We start from the raw sequence: 24428 nt of genomic DNA on the forward strand, positions 1-24428 counted from the left end.
TACATAAAGAAAACAGATTGGTGATTGCCAGAGGCAGGGCCTGGGTATAGGCAAAATGGGTGAAGAGGGAGTCAAAAGGTACAAACTTCCAGTTATAGAATAAGTTAAGTCATGGGGATGTAAAGGAGAACATGGTGACTGTAGTTAATACTATATATACTGTGTATAATTAATGCTATATATAATATAGTAATACAAACATATTGCATATTTGAAAGTTGCTAAGAGTAAATCTTAAAAGTTCTTATCACAAGAAAAACATTCCATAACTATGTATGGTGGCAGATGTTAAGGAGACTTTTATTACAGTGATTGTTTTGCAATATATACAAATATCAAATCATGTCTTACACCAGAAACTGATATAATATATGTCAATTATTCCTCAAATAAAAAATTTACTAAGCAATTATTAACCACCTGATATGCAGGGCACCATATCAAGCACTGGGATGCAAGTCAAGAAAGACCTGGTACCTTGGAGTTTGGAGGTGATGGTGGTCAGGTGCACCAATGTTTAGAATATAAGATGAACTGAAGGAGACTCACTTGACAGTTGGAGCACATGAGACAGAGCTCTACCCCAGTCCCTGTTCTGACACTTCCTGTGGAGTTAGCAGTTGAGCTAGATTCTGAAGGGTCAGGAATTAGCACTGCTATAGGATAAGGTAAGCTGGGCAGCAGAAATCTGGGCCTTCATTCTGAGGCTGGTTTTTCCCTGCTCTGTTTGAGAATCACTCTCTTTGCTAAGGAATCCAGAAGGGGAATGGTGGTTTAGTCCCTCATTAGGCCTACTCTATGGATAGATGTCCAAATGTCTTCCCTTTTATGTTCTTGTACTAAAATAACTTAAAAAGGCTTTAACCTTGAGCGCCTGGGTGGCTCAGTTGGTTAAGTGACTGCCTTCAGCTCAGGTCATGATCCTGGAGTCCTGGGACCGAGTCCCACATCAGGCTCCGGGCTCAGCGGGGAACCTGCTTCTCCCTCAGACCCTCCCCCGAGCCTCTCATGCTGTTTCTCACTCTCTCTCTCTCTCTGCCCCTCCTCAAATAAATAAATAAAATCTTAAAAATAAATAAATAAAAAGGATCTAACCTCTTCCATGATAAAACCATCAAGGATACAGGATTTCTATTAGATAGTCAAAATCAAAGGCAAAGTGTCAAAAAAAGCTGCTTGTGATGAGCACTGGGTGTTATATATAAGTGATGAATCACTAATTTCTGCTCCTGAAACCAGTAATTACCCTATATGTTAACTAACTAGAATTTAAATAAAACCTTGAAACAAAAAAAAATTAAAATAGTTTTTAAGAAAGCTGCTTAAATTGCTCTTCTCACTACTGCTTCCTTTTGGAGGAAAAAAACAAAACCAGTGGGTCAAAGAGAAATTAAATGCATAGGCATAACCCCAGGTAAAATTGTTAAGAATACAGTACAGCCTCCTCCCTCCAGGATAGCAGCCTTGTCTTCCTTCTCCAACCCTCCACTACACCACCACACACATGTCATCAATCTCAGACGCATGTGCTACCCGTTCCCTCCTCTCTCATCCTGTCCAGGGTCTTCTCCAGAGTTTTACATCTGTTATTAAACCCTTTAAAGACTAGCTAATAACAAAATTGCTCATGCCCAAGTAAGGACTCAGTATATGAGTTATCCCAGATGTATTTGAGTTTCCAGAAAGAGTCTGGAAGACTAGAAGTCTTTAAGAGTCCAATGAATAAGGCTACAATAACCAGAATAATGTCCTCTTGAGTCATACCAGGCAGCCATTCCTATGACCCACCGATTGTTAAGCCAACCCAGTGTGTATTTCCCACCTCATTTGCCTTCCCAAAACATCCAGCCCAATAAATGCTTGAATCAGGCATCACTGTATAAGATGAGAGGTAAATAAAGTGACATGTAGGTAATTGGGAAATGCAGGCATATGAGCAAAGAGTATCTTTTTATTGTTCTTGGAATTATAGGGGACATGGATGTGATTTTTAAAATATGATGTTAGTTTTTATTAGAAATTACACTTGCCGGGGCGCCTGGGTGGCTCAGTCATTAAGCGTCTGCCTTCGGCTCAGGTCATGATCCCAGGGTCCTGGGATCGAGCCCCACATCGGGCTCCCTGCTTGGCGGGAAGCCTGCTTCTCCCTCTCCCATTCCCCCTGCTTGTGTTCCCTCTCTCGCTGTGTCTCTCTCTGTCAAATAAATAAATAAAATCTTTAAAAAAAAAAAAAAAAAAGAAATTACACTTGCCATAATCAGGAAACCAAAACATAGCTTGGTTCAAGATACATTCATAAGATGGCCCTTGGTGAAGTAATAAATATCTTCAGTATTTTTATTTGATTTGTTTTCTTTTGGAACCAGGTTATTCAGAGAATATTCTACACAGTCAACAGATCTTGGAGTGGAAAAATAACTTCAACAGAGATAAGAAAAAGCAACTTTTTGCAAGTACGTCTCTCATTGGAATTCATATATGAAGAACAAGTGAGGGACACCTTGGTGGCTCAGTGGGTTAAGCTTCTGCCTTCAGTTCAGGTCATAATCCCAGAGTCCTGGGATCAAGTTCTGCATCGGGCTCCCTGCTCAGTGGGGAGTCTCCTTCTCCCTCTGCCTGCAGCTCTCCCTGCTTGTGCTCTCTCTCTGACAAGTAAATAAATAAAATCTTTTTTAAAAAATGTAAAAAAATAAATAACAAGTTAAATAATATTCTTATTTCATTTAACAAATATTTGAGTGCTTATTGTATGCAAAGCACTTTCACTACTTTCAGTCATTAAGCATTTACCAGATACCTGGGATGTGTTGGGGAGAACAAAGAAGAATAAGAGGGATTTTTTTATATCAAGGCACATGGACGAAAAGAAAAGTGCACAGTCACACCTGACGAAAATTTCCACAAAAACGGATAACAAATATGCAGAGAAGGCCTCACAGAAAGACTGACATGTGATCTTGACCTTGGAGGGTATCAGAAGTTTATCAAAGTAAAAATTTAGAAGGGGATTCCAGATAACAGGAGCAGCATAAGCAAAGGCCCAGAAGCATGAAAGTGTCTACACTCTAAGACCACAGTCTAAAGTGGCCAGTGGTAGGGGCGCCTGGGTGGCTCAATCATTAAGCGTCTGCCTTCGGCTCAGGTCATGATCCCAGGGTCCTGGGATCGAGCCCCACATCGGGCTCCCTGCTCGGCAGGAAGCCTGCTTCTCCCTCTCCCACTCCCCCTGCTTGTGTTCCCTCTCTTGCTGTCTCTCTCTCTCTGTCAAATAAATAAATAAAATCTTTAAAAAAAATAAAAATAAAGTGGCCAGTGGCTCTGCAGAGTGACCAGTGATACAGCCTGAGGGGTGAGATGAGCTGGGTGTGGAAAGGCCTTGTGAAAGGAATGGAGGGGTTTCAACTTGATCCTTTCAGCAACAACTCTTTATCCAGCTCTACTGGAGTGGAGAAAAATACTAAAAAGTCCTTTTACGAAAGCATACATTCCATTCAATTATTTTTTTTATTTTACCAAATAAGAGAGAAAGTAGTGACCACTAGTGGGAGCCTTTTACCGAGGTAATCTTCATGCCTGATTATTCAGGCTTCCATTAACCTAAAGAAAGAATTGTTCATACTTGAAAGGAAAGAAAATATTTTATTTTCAATGAATCATACTAAATGAAGCTTAGGCTAATAATACAACCTTATGTACTCTTTATTTTTCCCTGTCTTCATCTGGGACAAAGTAATGAAGACTTGGCAAAATTAGCAACCCATAATCCGTATAAAAACCTTTTTTATTCTAAAATGAATAGTAATCATCACAGTCATTGTTCGTATTTATGGAACACCTGGTGCCTGCCTCTCTCAGTAGGTAACATGGGATGGGTTGAGACGGCAGTGATTCCGTAAAGAGGCCTTACGCCTTAAGAATGATAATCCCTCACATTCCTGAAGCACATTAGTTTGTAACAGTTTCTGGCATTATTGTAATACATATTTTTTTAATTGATGATAAAATTTGAGGTGCAGGTATGGTTGAATGACTTAGATAAGATCACACAGCAAGTAAATGGCCGAACTGGAAACAGAACTCAAGTGTTCTTCCTGGAGCATGATTTAATTCTTTCCCTTCTTCCTTATCTCTCTCCTGCTCTTCCTATTTAGTACATTATTCATGAATGTATGCTCATGATTTATATGCTCATAAAGCATTCAGATAATATGAACATATACAGAATAATCAGCAGAAGTCACTATTTATCCCTTCACCCTACCATTTCATTCTCTTTCCCAGAGGGAACCCATCCATATTATCTATGGTTTTATTCCCTTATATTCCTTTATATACATGGAGTATATACATGGAGTAAACAGTTTTATTTTGTATGGCTGCTTTTTTGAGGTGTTTTTTTAAAATATATGAGATCATTCTGTTGTGTTTTTTTTTTTTTCGCTAACAGCCTATCTTAACATTCTTTTCATTTCCATGCATATAAATCTATCTCATTCTTTTAACTGCAGCATAATCTATGGCATGGCTCTACCATAACTAAATTACATATTCTCCTGTAGAGGGTGTTTAAGTCATTTTCAGGGTTGTTTTCTTTTTAAGATTTTTTATTTTTAAGTAATCTCTACACCCAACGTGAAGCTCAAACCCACAACCCCAAGATCAAGGGTTGCACAACTCCACCAACTGAGCCAGCCAGGTGTCCCCAGTGTGGTTTTCAGTTTGATAGATCCTGCCAACCTAGCCTCCTAAAAACCTGTACTAGTTCATACTTTCACATTCACTAAAAGCACAAGTTATCTGTCTTTCTCATTCTATGATAATCCCGTAGGGGAGAATGAGAGCTCCTTCTCAAGATTTGTCTTATTGTACATATTCTCCGTTGTACATGTTAAAGAGCTTTTTATAAAACAAACCATTACCAGCCATGTTTGGAAAACAGGAGAAAAATCATATTTCATCACCCTAATACAACTAATAGCATTCTTGTATGTGTTCTTCTAGTCTCATATAAGTGCAGATTTTAGGATTTTACAGAGTTTTTAGTATGTATAGTCTTAAATCCCATATTTTGCACTTAACCACATCATGGTTTTCCTTTGTTTCTGTATAGTCTTTATAATTTTTACTGGCAACAGAATCTTCCATTAAGAAGTTTTACTGTAATAATTTATGTTCTCAGCTTGCCAAGGCATATTGGTTTCCTAGTATTTACATTTTGGAACACAATTTTTTATCAAAGTAATTTATTTGCATTATGAAATAGTCACCTCTGTCCCTTATAATATTTTTCACCTTGAATTCCATTTTATTTTCCAATAATATTGACACATTTTCTTTTTGTTAAGATTTAGCTAGCATATATTTGTCCTTTTTTTTTAAACCTCCTTTTAAATTTTATTTTAGATTTATCTCTTATGGATAACATATACCTAGATATGTTTTGGGGGGGTTGTTTTTATGCTCCATCTGAAAATACTTTAAATACTTTAATATGGAGACTTAATTCATTTATCTTTGCTGTGATTGTTGATACATCTGATCTGATTTCTGCCATCTCATTTTGTTTTTTCTATTTCTGAAGGTTTTTTTATGGTTTTTTTTATCTTTCTGAATCTTTCATTTCTGAAAACATCTTCATTTATCTGCCCACTTACATGATAATTATAAGAATTGTAAGAATTCTGGGTTCAAAATTATTGTTTTTGGTGTTTTCCATAAGGGGACACAGTGGGTCAGGGGAGCCCCAGGTTAACTTCCAGCTCAGGGCCCTGCAGCTCCATCCCCATGACTTCTACTCCAGGCCACCACACGTCAGCACAATGCTATACATAAGTCACCTTCATGGTAAACTTGATCTCATTACAAAACCAAACCCTATATGTGGATTTCCACTCTACATAATAGAATAGATGCTCACTCTTCATAATTTTGGAAAGTTACAAGCAGTGTCAGTTTATGACTGTGTAATTCAGCCTGTTGTCTAATTGTTCTGGCTTGGTGGTCTGGGGACCTCTGATGGGCTATAATCTCCTTGGTAACAGTCCTTCCCTTTCCTTCTTTTAAATCCTCCCCTGCATCTAACCCTTTGCTAAGCATAATACAGAACTCATAAATGCTTATAGATTGATCATTTGATTAAAGGTTGGAAGAGGTTGCCTATTAAAGTTCCTGGTTTGGTACCCAAACCAAAAATTTTAGTTCGATTTAAAATTAAACTTTACTAAACTATATAACGGCCAAAGCTGGTTTTCATAATTATAAAATAAATTAATCTTTCTCTTCATACTATTTCAGACTTTAGCCCTTTTGGAAGAAGAGGAAGATATAAACCAAATCACAGATTACTTCTCCTATGAACATTTCTATGTTATTTATTGTAAATTCTGGGAACTAGATAGTGATCATGACCTCTACATCAGCCAGGCTGATTTATCTCGATACAATGACCAGGGTAAGTGTTTTATAGATGTTAAAACTTAACTATTTTGAAAAAGGCAAGAATTATATGAATTGTTATATGAATGGGCAATTCCCATTTCTTAAATTCTTTATCTAATCAAGTCCTCTTTAAAGAGCCAAGAATTTTTAAGTGGGAATGGGTGAAGGTATCAATTTTTTATTTAGAAGGCAAGTATATAAGGGACTTACAGTAAGTAAGCAATTAGAGTCTTTGTTTTGATTAATTGCTGAGTCTTTATAGTGATGTTTATTTTCTAATGATGAATTGAATAAGATCCATACCTAAGTAAAGTTTATTTGAAAGAGAATGTATATACACCCTTATAAATTTCCCATTTTACCAGTGTTTATGAACAGCCAAGGATGAAAATGTTTCTAACTTGCCGGTTTTCCAGGAATCATAAAAACTTAACTTTTTGGAGTTTAGTTCCAGAGTAAGTATTTTCCTTGCAGATGAATTTTGTGTGCTTTCTTTTATCAGAGAGCAAAAATATCACATATCACATGATATTACCCCTTTTGCTTCATTTTTACCAGTTGTAAACTTAGAAACTATTACCTGATGATTTTAATATTCTTCACCAAACACCAAAATACATTGACTCATTTTTTTCTCATAAGATCATCCCTGGTGGCACCTGGGTGGCTCAAGTCGTTAAGCGTCTGCCTTCGACTCAGGTCATGGTCCCAGGGTCCTGGGATCAAGCCCCACATTGGGCTCCCTGCTCTGCGGGAAGCCTGCTTCTCCCTCTCCCACTCCCCTTGCTTGTATTCCCTCTCTCGCCATGTCTCTCTCTGTCAAATAAATAAATAAAATCTTTAAAAAATAATAATAAAAAGATCGCCCTGTTCTATTAAATGTCTTCTCAGGCACTGCTGATTTTTTTTTTTTTAATCAGCCTTTAGCCTTTTAAATGTAGCAGAGTACAAATCTTAAACAAATGCATTGAATTTCACTTCTATTATTTGGTATATCTGTAATTAACCGTTTACATCTTAAGAAAAGATTCATTCTATATGATGTCCAGTTTCATAGAACTTTCCATATATAAGAAAGAGTTCTACCTCTCAATTCTCAGGTGCCAACTAGGTATTGAGGGAAAATACTCAGGTGTACTTATTGATAAACAAGCAGCACTTGGTTTAGTACTCTGCCTCCCTTCTTCAAGTAGTCACAACCTTCCCATCACCAGAATAGCATAAAAATGGAAATATTCACAGGTGTATCAGGTCAGCTTTATTAGCTCTGCACCTTCTAATCACCAGTGGCCAGATCATCTGTGTAACATGAGGTCATGCAAAACCTTACAGGCTCTAAAGCACGCTGACTGATATACCATAATTCTCACTAAGTCCCCAGATATTGTATATATACACATAGCACCTCAGTAGAGGCATGTTAAAATAATGAAGTCCAGAAAAGTAGGCATCTAGGCCTGCATGTTGAAGGGGTCACTGAGACCATGTAATTGCCAGTCCACCAACCTGTCCTAAATGGGACAGCATGATCTTCAATTTTAGGCTAAACCTTCCAAATTTAAAGACTTTAGCTTTGAAATTAAATTCCATGCCTTTCCTATACAGCCCTCTATTTGTCTATCTAGTACAAATTATTAACCCCATAAACCAATGTTCAACAGAGTATTAGAAGGTCCTTATATAAGCTTTGTGGCCCGGCATGGCTGTACGGACCCCCATATTCCCAATATCTTCAGCCAAACTAATTTTACCTTTTAACTCTGTGCAGAAGAATTAGATGCTGGTAGCTACTGACTCCCTACTGACTCATCACTTGTTTTGAAATTATAGTGTACATGCCATTACGTGGGGCACTTCTTAAAAGAACAATTTCTTAACAGGAGAACATTCCTGTCCTCACCAGATCCCTAGGTTTGACCTGTACTGGCATATCCTTTTGTTAAAACTAAAGCCTTTGGTTATTTTGAACCAACAGTGAGGTACCAGTGTACTCTTAGAAAATAAGAGTATTAGAAAAGTATGTGGTATGTTTAGGTATCTTCTATGAAATTCTACTTGAAAGCATTCTCCGTTGTTTTACTCAAAGTCCCTTATATTAGGAGCTGCCAGTCAGTTCCCCTTGAATTTCATGAAAGGATAAAATTTGTCTTGTTTTAAAGGAAAAGGTGTCCTACTGGATAACAAGATCAATACAAATTCTGTACATTTTTGTCTTAGCTGTTCTGATGTTCAGAACTAACTTGGCACTCAGCTACATTAATACATCCCAGCTATCAGGCGTAATCATTTGCCTGTTCTTTTTTTAGTGATTAATTAATTGATTATGCCACCTCAGATTCTTTCAGAAATATAAATTATATGTAGGTAAAAATTTAAATACTCATAACTTCTCATTATGGAAGACTATTATATTTTAGCTTGTAGCTATTGAAAATAAATTTGCCAAAAGTATTGCCTTTATGCAACATGTTTCTAACTAGCTTTGTACCCTCTTGTTTACATTTAGCTTCATCAAACAGAATTATTGAAAGGATATTCTCTGGGGCAGTAACAAGGTAAGAAAAAGCATCTGAGTTTAAAAATTAATTACAGATGGGGAACCTGGGTGGCTCAGTGGGTTAAGCATCTGCCTTCACCTCAGGTCATGATCTCAGGTCCTGGGATTCAGCCCCATGTTGGGCTTCCTGCTCAGCAGGGAGTCTGCTTCTCCCTCTCCCTTTGCCCCTCCCCCCACTCCTGCTCTCTCTCTTTCTCAAATAAATAAAATCTTTGAAGAAAAATGAATGAATTACAGGTAACACTTTAACAATCTCATTTTAGCACAGCTTCCTGCACACCATGGCTTCATACAAGACAGTAGTATTTCTTTAATTTACGGGCATCAATCCTTTACCTAAATACAGGTAACAGTATTTGATCCTGGTGATTATTTGCATTCAAATTGGAAACCAGACTTCTTTCTTCATATCTACAAATGTCTTCTGGTTTCACCCTCCAGTCCTTTGCAAACAATATAGGCAATGGAAGGGATGCCCTTTGTTAGGTTTCCAGCATTCTGATTTCCTTTGACTTAATTTACAAAGAAAGATGTTGCTTTATGTTTAGTCTGTCATCCTACTAAATTTATCTGAGTAATTGCCCAGGGAACTTCATAACCATGTGTTTTCTTCAGGGGAAAAACAGTTCAGAAAGAGGGAAGAATGAGCTATGCAGACTTTGTTTGGTTTTTGATCTCTGAGGAGGACAAAAGGAACCCAACCAGGTATGACTTTGACTTCTTTTTTTTTTATTTAAAATCAATTAATTAACATATAGTGTATTATTAGTTTCAGAGGTAGAGTTTAGTGATTCAGCCAGGTATGACTTCTAAGTTTCCTTTGCCAGGAATGTTAAACCCTTGAACAAAGCTTGAAAAAGTCATGATGTATACACAGTGGATGCCATCTTGACCTGGGGGTACCAAGATGAATTAGACTTAGTGTCTGCCCTCTCAGACTAAATCCATAGTCACAGCATATCAAGACAGGTGCTTTTATCCCCAGAGATAAAGGTGAAGTGACATGTGAGCTGGCCCTGAGAGTTAAGTAGGACTAGTAAGCTTTATATGGGAATATATATTATGAGTTTTCATTGTTTTATGATCTTGATGGTTCAGTAGTAAATTAGAGAGGGAAAGAAGCAAATTGTAGATGATTGGTACAGACAAATTAGAATCATCTCTCCTTTCCCTTGGCACTCTCAAACATACCTTGATTTTTAGCTGTGAACATACACATCTGTTTCTTGCCATTAGTCTGTCTCTTGTTTAAGCCAAAAATCTAGGGCCCTCTCTTCTTTTTATTCCCAGCTTGTGTTAGTTAACACAGTACCTAGCACATAGTTAGTGCTTAGTACCAAGGGACAGAGAGGCTACGGTCCTTGGTGCTGCTTGCTAGTGTAACTGACTCAGCTGTCTGCATGTTCGTTCTAGAAGTTATCTAAATGTTGGATACATGGCTTGGAAATCAAGGAAGTAGAAATAAAACTAAGCTATTTCTTGGGCAGCTTATTAGATTATTTTTAAATAACTTTGTTTTCCATTTCAAAGAATAATTTGTTGTCCATTACAGATAATGTAGAAAACATGGATAACCAGAAGCAAACAAATTTTAATACTAATAATTCTAACATTCAGAATAAGAGACTATTAAAAGTTGGTATATATTCTACAGTCTCTTTCATATGTTTTTACATACTTTTTGGATATTTAGACTAGTTCCATTGGATTAAGTCTTAATTACCATACACTCCAAAATTTTTATGGAATGCTTTCCAAAACAATAGTTACAGCTAAATGGTTGTAACATCCACTACTTTTTTCATTAACATAAATTCCCCAAAATGGAATTGTTAGGTTAAAAGAGTATAGACATTTTAAAGGGCATTTATAAAAATTATTAATTTGCTCTTTACAAAAATTGCATGATTTTATACTTTTATCAACAAGGTACTGAGCGTATTTCCTATAACCCCTACTAACACTGGGTATTTTCCTCTTAAAAATATTTTCCAATTTGATAAATAAAAAATTCAGTATTATTTTATTTTGCATTTGATTACTAATGAGGCTGAATTTTTTTCATATGTATTCAATCAGTTTTATTTCATTTTAGGCAACTTGCTTTTTCAAGTCTTTTGCTCATTTCTGCTGGATTAGTTTTTTTAAGTTTATTGTTTTATCACAAATACACATTAAGTATTTTAAAAATATAAAATACATTCAAAGCCTTAATATAAAATTCATTCATAATTCCATGACCCATATTTAACATTGGTATATATCCTTCCACTCCTCCTCTCTTTCCCTCTCTACCCACTCTTTCTCCTCTTTCTCCTTTCCCTCCTCCTTCACTCTTTTTCCCTGCACCAAAAGATATACTATGCTAAATGGTATCATACTGTATAGATTTATAACACACTTTTTCACATAACAGTGTATTTCCATGCCAGTAAGTATGCATCTTTGTAATTTACCATTAGTCCACTATTTTGAAAGCTTAGGTTGTTTCAGTTAGATCACCTGAATTTCCAAAGATTTGAAGACTATGCGTTTTTCCAATTCTTGTCTTTTCAGTGTTCTGTTAACCCTCAATCTCAATCTTTTATCTCTCTTATTTCCTCAATTATGAAAAGCTTTCCTCAAATAATCCTCATCCATGTTTTCCTCTTTCTGGAACCCCTATTATCCCACAAGGACAAATGAAGAGAACTAGAAATGATAATGAGGGAGATTGGTAACAAACTCTATGAACATAGACTTATTTTCTTCTCTCAATGTCTTTAAAAAGAATAAATTACATAAAGTAATAGAACAGTGTAGTTCGGGGTTTGTAATATATGTAGATACAATATGTATAGTAAAGTAATAGAACAGTGTAGTTTTGGGTTTGCAATATATATATAGATGTCATTGTATAGCAATAATAGCACAAGAAGAGGGAAGAAGGAGGAAAGTTATAGGAGTAACATTTCAGCGTCTCACTAGAATCTGCAGTAGATTCTAAGAAGTTTAAAATGTATATGGCGGCCCCTCCTTCTGCTCACATGTCCTGTTCCCATGCTTTAATAAAACTGCCTTTTTGCACCAAGTAAGTAAGTAAATAAATAAATAATAAAATTAAAAAATAAAAATGTGTATGGCAAGCCCCTAGAGCAACCACTAGAAAATTAACTTGAAAATATATAGTGAAAAAAAAATTAAAAGAACTAGAATGTTACAGTTAGAAAATAATTCACTTAATGTAAAAGAAAGCAGTAATGGAGAAACAGAAAAATGCCAAGACAGATAGAAAACAAAAAGTAAATGGCAGACATAAGTCTAACTATGTCAATAATAATGATTTATAAATGTGAATGGATTAAACATTCCTTTAAAAGGCAGAGATTTTCAAACTGGATTTAAAAAACCAATATATAATTATATGCTATCTACATGGGAAATATTAGATTTAAAGATACAATAGGGAGAAAAAAATGAAAAGGAAGTATAGGGATATGTCATGCAAACAACAACCACAAGAAACTTGGAGTGGCTTTATAAATATCAGAGAATGTAGACTTTAATACAAAAATAGTTACTAGAGATGAAGAAGGACATTTTATCTGATAATAGGTCCAACAGGAAGACACTACAATTATATATATGCACCCCACAACATCAAACCCTAAAATACATGAAACAAAACTGACAGAATTAAAATAAACAATTCAACAATAATAGTTGAAGACTGCCATACCCACCCCTCTTTCAGTAATGGATGAACAACCAGGAAGAAGATCAACAAGGAAATAGTATGAACAACACTACAAACAAAACTATAAACCAAATAGACTAACAGATATCTACAGAACACTCAACCTAAGAACAGTAGAATATATATTCTTCACAAGTACACATGAAATATTCTCCAGGATAGAACATGTGGCAGGCCATAAAACGGCCTCAATATAAAAAGAAGTAAAATCATACAAAGCATATTCTCTGACCATAATGGAATAAAATTAACAATAACAGATAGGAATTTGGGAATTTGCAAACATGTATAAACAACACACTGCTTAAATAACCAAAGGATAAAAGAAGAATACATCAAAGGAAATAATTTGAAATGAATGAAAATGAAAGGGAAAGTACCAAAACTTTAAGATGAATGAAAATGGAAACACAGTATGCCAAAACTCATGGGATGTAGCAGTGCTACATGCAGTGCTAAGAGAAATGTATAGCTGTAAATGCATATACTAAAAAACAAGAAATATCTCAAATCAATAACCTAACCTACTTTAAGACACTGGGGGATAAAAGAGCAAATTAAGCATATCAAACACAAAGAAGGAAAGAAGAGAGATTGAAGTGAATAAATCAGAGAATAGTAAAACAATAGAGAAACTCAATGGAACCAAAAATCAGATTGTTTTAAAAAGATTAATAAGGCCTTAGCTAAACTGATCAAGAAAAGAAGAGATAACACTCAAGTTGGTAAGGTCAGAATAACAGAGGTAACATGAATGCTGACCTTATAGGAATAAAAAGGATTTTTTTATTTATGTATATATAATATATATTTATATAGTTAATTATAATTATATATAATATAATAAATATAATATATATTTATATAGATAAAGTTAGTATACTTTATACTAGCAAATTAGATAACTTAGACAAAATGAGCAAATTTCTAGAGGGACACTCGTTCAAATGAAATAAAAACTCTGGATAGGAAAAACAATCCCAGGATGATATGACTTCACTGGAAAATGCTACCAAACATTTTTAGAAACAAAACAAATGAACATGGGGGTGGGGCACTGGGGAGAGGCAGGCTGAGAAACAGATTCTTAACTATAGAGAACAAAACAATGGTCACTGGAGGGGAGGTGGGTGGGGGGATGGGTCAAATATATGATGGAGGTTAAGGAGTACACTTAACTGTGATGAGCACCGGGTGTTGTATGTAAGTGATGAATCACTAAATTGTATATCTGAAAAAATAGTAATTCTTTACAAACTTCCAAAGAATAAAGGAGTAAAGAAGACTTCCAGATTCGTTCTACGAGGCCAGTATTACCCGGATACCCAACCAGACAAAAATGCAAAGTTGGTTTACCATGTAAAAATCAATCAATATATTATACTGTATTAATAGAACAAAGGATAGAAACCACATGATCATCCTAGTAGTCTCAGAAAAAGCAGTTGAAAAAGTCCAGTGGCTCTTCTTGATTAAAAAAACACTTAAACTAAAAGTGGAAGGGCATTTCTTTGACCTGATAAAGGATATCTATGAAAAACACACAGCTAACAACTAGTGAATAGTGAAAGATTGAAAGCTATTTCCTATGATCAGGAAAAAAACAAAGATGTCTGTTCTTTCAACATTGTACTGAAGGTTCTAGCCAGGACTATTAAGCAAGTTAAAGAAAAGAAAAGAAAAGAAAAGAAAAAAAGGCATCCAAATTGGAAAGGAAGAAGGAAAACTATCTATTTGAATATAGGAAATCCCAAGAAATCAACTGAAAAACTATTAGAACTCAGTAAAGATTAGGTAAGTTGCAGGATATAATACAAATTTATAAGAAATCAGTTCTGTTTCTATTCACAATGAAAAGCCAAAAATAAGGAAATAATTCCAGTCACAATAGAAGCAAAAAGAATAAAATACCTAGGAATAAATTTAACAAAAGAAGTATAAAACTTATACTGTGAGAACTACAAAACATTGTTGAAAGAAATTAAGGAAGACCTAAATGAATGAAGGCATCCCATGTTCATGGATCAGAAGGTTTAAAATAGTTAGAATGTCAGTACTCCACAAATAGATTTGTAGATTCAAAGCAACTCCTAAGAAAATCCCAGTTACTTTTTGTTGTTGTTTTTGTAGAAATGAAAAAGCTGAATCCTGAATTCATATGAAACTACAAAGGGATCAGAGTAGCCAAAATAGTCTTGAGAAAAAATAAAACCATAGGATTCACGCTTACTGATTTCAAAATATACAAAGCTAATGTAAACAAGACAATGTGATACTGGCATAAAGATTGACATTTAGATAAACAGAGTTGAATTAGGAGTCTAGAAGTAAAAATAAATCCTCACATTATGGCTAATTGATTTTCAACAAGGATGCCAAAATAATTCTAATGGGGAAAAAATAGTCTTTTAAGAAATGGTACTGAGAGTTGGATATCCACTTGGAAAAGAGTGAATTTGGACCCCTACCTCACATCACAAACAAAAATTAGCTAAAGTAGATCACAGACCTAAATGTAAGAACTGAAACTATAAAACTTTTAGAAGAAAATATAGGAGTAAATTTTCATAGCTGTGGTTTTTTTAGATATGACACCAAAAGCACAAACAAAAGAAGAAATGGGTGAATTGGACTTGAAAAAAATTAAAATCTTACATCCTTCAAAAGACAACATCAAGAAAGCAAGACAGCTATAGCATGGGGGAAAATATTTGTAGATGATCTGACAAACGACTTGTATCTAGAATATATAAGTAATACAACTCAATTTAAAACTGAGCAAAATATCTAAATAGATAACCAAAATATCTAATAGATATCTCCAAAGAAGATATATACATGGCCAATAAGCCCATAACAGAATTCTTGGTATGATTAGTCACCAGGGAAATGCAAATCTAAACCACAATGAGATACCACTTCACACCCACTAGGGTAGCTATAATCAAAAAGTCAGATAATAACAAATGTTGACAAGGATATGGAAAAATCAGAACTTTCATATGCTGCTAGTGGTAATGTAAAATGCTGCAGCCACTATGGAAAACACTCTGACAGCTCCTCAAAGAGTTAAACATAGAGCTACCATATGACCCAGCAGTACTATTCCTAGGAATATATCCAAGAGAAATGAAAACATTCACACAAAAACTTGGACAACCCATGTTCATAGCAGTATTATAATAGCCAAAAGATAGGAACAACCCAAGTATCCATCAACTAATGGATGGATAATAAACAAATGTGATATATCCATATAATCAAATATTATTTGTCAGTTAAAAAAATGAATTACTGATGCATACTAAAATACGGTTGAATCTTGAGAACATTATTCAAATTATAAGACACCAGTCACAAAAGACAACATATTGTATAACTACATTTATGTGAGTTGTCCCATACAGGCAAATCTATGGATACAGAAAGTAGGTTAATGGTCACCTAGACTCTGAGGGACCTAGGAGAAAATGAGGAATGAGTGCTAATGGGTATGGAGTTTCTCTTTGGAGGCAATGAAAACTAATTGTGGTGATGGTTATGTAACTCTGTGGATGAACTAACAACCACTGAATTACACATTTTAAATGGATTATTTATGTGATATGTGAAATATTATTCAACACAGCTGTTTAAAAGAAAAAGTTGAAATAATACAAAATATAGTCTGACCATAATGGAATTGATGTAAAAATAAGAGAAAGATGACTGGAAAGTCTCCACACACTTGGAAATTAAACAACACACTTCTAAACAACCCATGGGTCCAAAAATATGTCTCAAGGAGAATTACATAATCAAAAGATAGAGGAGTGCTATGAATATTATATACACTATACATAAAGGTGGTGACTTAAATGAACTGGACCGATTCCTTTAAAGTCACAAATTAGGGGTGCCTGGGTGGCTCAGTCTGTTAGGCATCCTACTCTTGATTTTGGCTCGGGTGGTGGTCTCAGGGTCATGAGATCAAGCTCTCTTTTGGGCTCCATGCTCAGTAGGGAGTCTGCTTCAGCTTCTCTCCCTCTGACCCTCCCCCTGCATGTGCGCTCTCTCTCTCTCTCTCAAATAAATAAATCTTTAAAAAATAAAGTCACAACCTAACAAAACTTACCCAGGAAGAAATACATAACCTGAATAATCATCTTATATCTATTAAAGAATATTGAGTTCAAAGTTAACAACCTTCTGAAAAATAAATCTGTCAGCTCAGATAATTTCACTGTTGTAGTCTTCCAAACATTTGAAGATGAAATACCAAGTTCTACACTGCTTCTTCCAGAAAACAGAAAAAGAGAGAACAATTCCCAACTCATTTTATGTCGCCAGTTATTACCTTTATACCAAAACCAAACACATACAAAAAATAAAAAATAAAACTACAGCCCAACTTCCCTCATGAAGACAGATCCAAAAATCATTAATAAAATAATAGCAAATCAATGCTCAGCTTCTCAACTTCTCAGGCCCCCTCATCCAGAATCAGCAGATGCCCCAAAGGAAAGATGGTCCCAAGTGCTAGGCTCCTCCTCTCTGGATTTCCTATTGGATCTCGACATCGTAGTTCTTCACTGCCCTGTTAATTTAGTCCACTGCCCTCAAACAGTATTTTTCCTCCAGATTTTGTCAGTGGGAGAGTTAATCCAAAATATTTAGTTCATCATTACTAGAAGCAGAATTCCTCAGGTCAACTTTTCATATCTTGAGACCCAGTTATGGATCTCTACTTAAAGGAACATCACCTAAAGAGATTTTTTGGGTCCGAAGCTTTCTTTTGTGTTCCTTTTCTGCCTTGCATATTGCCTTTCTCCTGTTTAATAAGCTAGCATATTGTTGAGGCTTTATTTTTTGCCAGCTGGCAAGTGTTTTATATGCAGTGGCTTATTTAATTCTCATATCACTATCAATTTAGTGGTCCCATTTTGCAGTTGAGGAAACAGAAGCTCTGAGAGATTACACACACAGTAAGTGACCTAGCTTAGATTCAAATCCAGGTCCGTATGACTACAAATCCTGGGCTCTTTATCACTATGACATATGGTCTGTTATATGAGACAGCATGTTTGCATGTTTATCTTCTTAACAGCTAGGCTATGGAATCCCTAAAAGAGAGTTAGTTCTCTTGGTGTCCTGAAATTCTTTATTGCATAAGAGACTAAAACTTAGGCCAATCATGAAAGAAACTCCTAATTTTGACTTGGTGATATGTTTCCTTGGCTCCTGTTGGTACTTACGAGGCATAAGTGTGTGTACTGTCAGTGCTTCACATTGCCTCACTAAAGCAGAATGTGAGCAGAAGGCAGTTACACCTTACTGTTTTAAAGTAATAAGGGAAATGTCTATACATCAAAATCAAACTCTTAGGTAATAAAACATAACAGGCAACACTTTGCAGGGTTCAGGTTTGTGCCTGATGAAAGACATGGGTAGAAAAAATTAGTTTCTTGAAAGAAATAATACTATACTCACTAAACTAGGATGAGTGCTTTGTAAAATACTGTTTATAAAATTAGAATCTTGAGTCCTTCCTATGCCTGGTTCTGTCAGGGTTAGATATGGAAAGTATCCAGGCTCTTGCAGCCCTCTTTTGGTATACACTTTAACCACCCTTCTGTCCTGGGTTGGTTTTTTTGTTCTTTTTTGTGGGAGGAGGGAGTTGTGTTGTTTCGTTTTGTTTTATTTTGTTTTGTTTTGTTTTGTTTTTAAGTCACATTCTGCTTCTACGTTGGTCTTCTGACTAGGTGTCCGCAGTGGCAACTATCTCATTCACCTTTATGTGTGAGGAAAGTAGGCCAGTCACTGCCTTTGAAGTTGTAGGTGCTAAAATATTTATACTAATTATTCAAAGGAATATATATTTAACTAATCCCTAAGCAATAATGGAGTTTCCTATAACTTTCTTCTTCAGTAGCTTATAGGAATTATCAGGGGTAAGAACTGTTTGGTCCAGAACTTTATTTCATTCAGCGCAAGGACAGGGGGAGGAACTAATCTTGTTTATGTGTACAGTTGTACAAGTACAGTTTGTCATGAATATAATTATGCTTTAAAACCAAAAATTTGTGGCAAATATAGTAAAAATTTAACACTGGTTCTCTGTGGATGGTTATTCCTTTTGTGTGCTTTTCTGTTTTCTGACAACAAATAGTCATTACTTCTAGAAAGTCATTACTTCTAGAAATTCAGAAAATACCACCTTTGGTAAGGGGAAAAAATCTTTATTGGAAAAGAAAAATTTTAGAAAGTATCTAGTATTTCTAATAAGAAAGTCCCCTCTGAACATGTCCTCCTGTATGTGTTTAACCAGCCAGCCAGCCCCTGCTTCTAAACTTTCAGGGACAAATAACTGTCTACTAAAGGTATATTGTTTCCTTTTTCTAGCTCTAGGTCTAAAAACATCTTTCTTTTGTACATTGATCCTTTTTATGCTCTCTAATACAGAATTATATCTGATTCATCTACCCATGATATTCTCAAATATTTAAAGACAGCGATCAGGACACCTGGGTGGCTCAGTCAGTTAAGCGTCTGCCTTCGGCTCAGGACATGATCCCAGGGTCCTGGGATCGAGTCCCACATCGGGCTCTTTGCTCAGCAGGAAGCCTGCTTCTCCCTCTGCCTGCCACTCCCCCTACTTGTACTTGCTCTCTCCCTCTGTCTCTGTCTCTCTGACAAATAAATAAAATCTTTTTAAAAAATAAATAAATAAAGACAGCTATCATGTGGCTTTGGCAAATATCAAGGCAATATGTCTGTCTCTTTGCCTTCTAGCTTTCTTTCTGTCTTATGGGTTATAAGACTTACTAAAGTGTATGCTTTAGCTTTGTTTATTGTATAGACTCTTTTATCTTAGTTCTTAACTTAAAATGCAACTGACTAAAGTAGCTTGTATTTCTCAGTAAAATAAGTTGCCTTTCACTTCACTCCTATTAGGTACTTGTCAAAACCAAGAGTTACTTTCTTTCTACTGTCCTAATTTTTATTATCTTAAGATAAGTAATAAGGAATTTGAAGGCTAAAGAGACCTTAGAGACTATTGCCACATTTATTATAACCCTCTGCTCATGAAATCTCTACAAGGTTTTTCTCATAATCAGGAAATATTTCAAAATGGGGTAGTATTCTTTTGAAACTTACAAAACTCAAAGTAGTGTGATATGACTGGATCTCACCACAGCCAAACTATTACTACATGTTCATTGGATCCAATGAATGTCTCTTCTGTTCTTTAATGGTAACATTAAACATCGAGCTGATACAATTTATAAAAAAATAGTTTTCTCAAAAGAACTTTGCAAGTATTAAATATTTAATTTGTTGCAATAGTAGAAAATTTCTCTCTCTGAATAAAGATACACATAGGTTTTCATGTGACTTACTTGAAAATAATAGTCACAACTTAGTTAATTTCACCTTTCTCTCCTCAAAAGATATTTTTTAAAACCATTAAATATGTGGAGGTTCTTAATATGCCTCAAGGACTACAAATGAGAATTTAACCAAGGGTCTCCCAGAACCTTATTGTGAGAAGTTTTATTTTGCCCCCAGGAATTAGTGGTTTTTTAGAAAATATTTGTCCCTGTCACCAGTTAATGCTATTGGCTTCATATTTTGTGATTAATTGATGCCATGGCTAAACTTGCTACTCCAAGTGACAATGCTAAGTGATAAAGGGGGGATAATATAGTATGAATAACCTACTGAGTGAAGATAGCAATTTACTTCTAGTACTTTTGTTCCCTCTTGAAATTACTTTAAAATGACAGTGAAGAGATTTTTTGTAAAGAATAAATTCATGGGGTGCCTGGCTGGCTCAGTTGGTAGAGCATGCAACTCTTGATCTCAAGGCCATGAGTTTGAGCTCCACGTTGGGTGTAGAAATTACTTTTAAAATTTTTAAGAAAAAAGAAAATAAATTTGTTATTAACAAAGGAAAAAAGAGAAGGGATAAATATTTGGAAACTTAAAGTAGATAAACTTAGCAGACTATGTAAATCCCAAGTTGACAGAGATAAAGACCAAGCAACTGGATATACCCAGCAAAAACCTTCAAACATTCAAGACTTGGGGAACCATGGAAGTGTGTGGGTGGAATAAAGGTAAAACCAAAAATCAGGAGAGTTTATAGAAAGTTTGTTTGAATAAACAGTTGACCTCCAAATCATCTCTGCCCAGGCAGAAGACTGGTACTTTATTCCCGGGAGATTATAAAATAGAGGGCCTCTAGACTGGGGAGCACAACTGAAGGTCTGGGTACCATACTGAAAACAGAATGCATACTGAATGCTGAGATGCCCTGTCTTCATTCCTCACTTAACCTACAGAATCCAGGCAACCTGTTCTGAACCTCTATGCAGGTGATAAAAGATGCTTTTGTGGAGAATCTGATCAGCCCAAAAATAAAGACTATGAAGGTTTGACACTGGATCACTTCCAAGGAACAAACCCAACCAGATTATTTTACAGTAAAGAAACCCATAGATCAGAACTTCCAATCAGCTTTTTAGCATCTCTTCTTTTTTTTTTTTTAAAGATTTTATTTATTTGAGAGAGAGAATGAGAGGGGGGAGGGTCAGAGGGAGAAGCAGACTCCCTGCCGAGCAGGGAGCCCGATGCGGGACTCGATCCCGGGACTCCAGGATCATGACCTGAGCCGAAGGCAGTCGCTTAACCAACTGAGCCACCCAGGCGCCCTTTAGCATCTACTCTTAAATATGAGTGGAGAACAAAGGATCTTTAAATATCTCAGTAAAACCTCTTACATAAAAGGTAGAGACCAAACAAATAGAAGAGGGGAAAAGTAACATGGATGAAATAGACAACTTCAGGGAAAAGAAATCTACAGCAGCAATAACAAGACACTATAATAGAAGAAATTACGTTCACAGAACATGAACAGAATGATACTTTTTATAAAAGAAACATTCAAGGAAGCAAAAAAGAACCCTGGAAAATCAAAACTATGATAACAGAAATAAAAAACAAAATGTTTAGAAGGTAAAGCTAAATAAACCTCACAGAAAGAACCACAAAAAAAAGATGAAACAATAGAAAAAAGAGAAATGTTACAAAAATTAGAGAACCAGTCCAAAAAATCCGAACATAACTGGAAATTGAAATATGCAAGCCATGTATGCAGTTTTAAAATTTAGCTGTAAGAGATTGATGTCAGCAAGATGGCAGAATAGAAGTTTCCATTGCTTGTACCCTCACAGAAACATCAATGAACAACTATCTGTGCATAAAAATACCTTCACAAGAGCTAAGGATTCCAGTTAAGAGATGGCAGCACCTGGATGGAGCACAGAAATAAGAAAAGGTGAAGAAGGTAGAAAGGAAAATCTTATATTACCTGTGTCACCCCATCTCTAAAGCCCAGGCAACCCATTATGGAGAGACACCCTCCCCATGGGGGAAGGAGAGTGAAGTGAGCACCCAGCTTGACTGTGGACCCCAGCAGCAGGGCCCCGGTGAACACTAATACCAGGCTAGCACCAGTGGGCCCAGCCACTAGGCCCAGCCTAATGCCAGGCCAGCCCTCATGGACCCAGGCTCCAAACTCCAGCACCAAGCCAGACTTCACAACACCAGACTCCAAGCAGGCTACTATAGACCATCCTCCATAATTGTCCAGCACCAGATTGGCCCCTGCAACCCCAAGCTTGCCCTAGTGCCAGATCAGTCCCGAGATCCCCAGGCTCCAGCAAAACCTAGTAGACCTAAACAATGACCAGGCCCAAGAGACCCAGGATCTAGGTCCACCACTACAGACCTATACTTCTAGCATCATAGACCCGTCCCAGCAGCAGGCCACACCACACCTTGCAGACTCTGGCTCAAGATCCAGTTAGTACCAGGTCGACCCCCAAGCCTGCTCACCTGCTGACCTGGGCCTCCTGAGGATTCTAGCCACAAACTCACCCACAGACCCCATGAGACAGCTTGCCCAGAATTTTTGAACACACAGACTGTGAAAGGGCCTTCCCTGCCAAAGTCAGTCTTTAAAGACTGAAAGAGATGCCTACTTTTTCAGATGCAGAGACACCAATGCAGTGCCACAAGGATCATGAATAAGCAAGGGAATGTGACACCACCAAAGAAATAAAATAAAATACCAGTAACTGACCCTAAAGAAATTGAGATCTGCAAACTGTGTGACAAAGAATTCAAAGTAATTGTCTTAAAGAATCTCAGTGAACTACAAGAGAAAACAAGGAACTAAGCAAATTCAGGGAAACAATACACGAAGAAAATGAGAAGTGCAAAAAGAGAAACCATAAAAACAAGCCAAAAGGAAATTCTAGGGCTGAAGAATGCAATGCCTGCACTGAAGAATTCCACAGACAGCTTCACCAGCAGACTCTATCAAGCAAAAGAAAGAATCAGTGAGCATGGAGACAGGTCAACTGAAATTACCCAGTCAGAGGAAAGAAAAGGAAAAGAAAAAAAACGAAAAAGAGGGCAAAAAGCCTAGAAGAGTTATGGGACACGTAAAAGAAACAATATTCACATTAATGGGAGTCCCAGAAGAAACAGATAAAGAAAAGGGAGAAACTTATTTAAAGAAATAATGACAGAAAACTACTAATCTATAATCTGGAGAGGGAAATGAACATCCAGATCCATGATGTCCAAGGAACCCCAAACATAAAATATAAAGAGATCTTCACAAAGACCCACATCATAAACTAATTCTCAAAAGTCAAAGAGAATTTTGAAAACAGCAAGAGAAAACCAACTCATCACGTACATAGGAATCCCTAGCAGTGGATTTCTTAGCAGACTACCTTGCAGACCAGGAAACAATGATATTCAAAGTGCCAAAACTGCCAACACTATACTCGGCAGGGCTGTCCTCCAGAAAAAAGAGATAAAGACTTTCTCAGTCAAACAAGATCTGTGGGAGTTCATGACAGTAAACCTGCTTTACAAGAAATGCTAAAGAGAGTTCAAGTTGAAAGAATGCCAACTAAAAGGAAAACATATGAAAGTATAAAACTCATTGTAAAACTAAGATTATAGTCAAATTCAGAATACTCTAATACTGTAATGGTAGTGCATAAATCACTTTTAACTCTGGTATATAAGTTAAAAGACAAAAGTATCAGAAATAACTATATCTATGATAATTTGATGCTAGATACAGAGTATAGAAGAGAAATAAATTGTGACACCAATAACAAAATGTTAGGGAAGGAGAAGTTAAACCATACAGATTTAAGTTGTTATTACCAACTTAAAATAGATTGTTATAACTATGTTTTATTGGAAGCTTCATGTTAACCAAAAAGAAACCTAGAGTAGATACACAAAAGATTAAGTAATCAAAGTACACCACTACAAAAAATTAGCAAATGACAAGGGATGAAAGCAAGAAAAGAATAGCAAAACTGTACAATACTCGAAACCAATTAAAAAATGGCAGTAGTCCTTATATATAAATAATTACTTTAAATGTAAATGGATCAAAATAGCCAATCAAAAGACACAGTGGCTAAATGGATTAAAAAACACGATCCCATAATATGCTGCCTACTAGGGACTCATTTTACTTCTGAGGACACACATAAGCTAAAAGTGAAGGGATGGGAAAAGATCTTCCATTCAAATGGTAACCAAAAGAGAGCAGGGTGACATTACTTAATATCAGACAAAATAGACTTTAAGTCAAAAACTGTCTCTTTAAGAGACAAAGAA

The 24428-nt window shown here is 36.0% G+C and overlaps 1 protein-coding gene across 11 annotated transcripts in view; it reads left to right on the top strand.

The window, feature by feature from the left end:
- Nucleotides 1–24428, top strand: part of PPP2R3A (protein phosphatase 2 regulatory subunit B''alpha) — a 214392-nt gene that overhangs the window by 137786 nt on the left and 52178 nt on the right. For 10 of the 11 annotated variants that reach the window (XM_027587223.2, XM_027587224.2, XM_027587218.2 and 7 more), the window contains 4 exons: nucleotides 2367–2453; nucleotides 6295–6451; nucleotides 8945–8993; nucleotides 9611–9700. In XM_027587223.2, coding sequence (XP_027443024.1) covers nucleotides 2367–2453; nucleotides 6295–6451; nucleotides 8945–8993; nucleotides 9611–9700 — 383 coding nt within the window. The remainder of the gene's footprint in view (nucleotides 1–2366; nucleotides 2454–6294; nucleotides 6452–8944; nucleotides 8994–9610; nucleotides 9701–24428) is intronic. The other variant, XM_027587222.2, reaches the window with a different exon arrangement.

Source organism: Zalophus californianus, chromosome 1 (genome assembly GCF_009762305.2).
Source record: "Zalophus californianus isolate mZalCal1 chromosome 1, mZalCal1.pri.v2, whole genome shotgun sequence".
NCBI lineage: Eukaryota > Metazoa > Chordata > Mammalia > Carnivora > Otariidae > Zalophus > Zalophus californianus.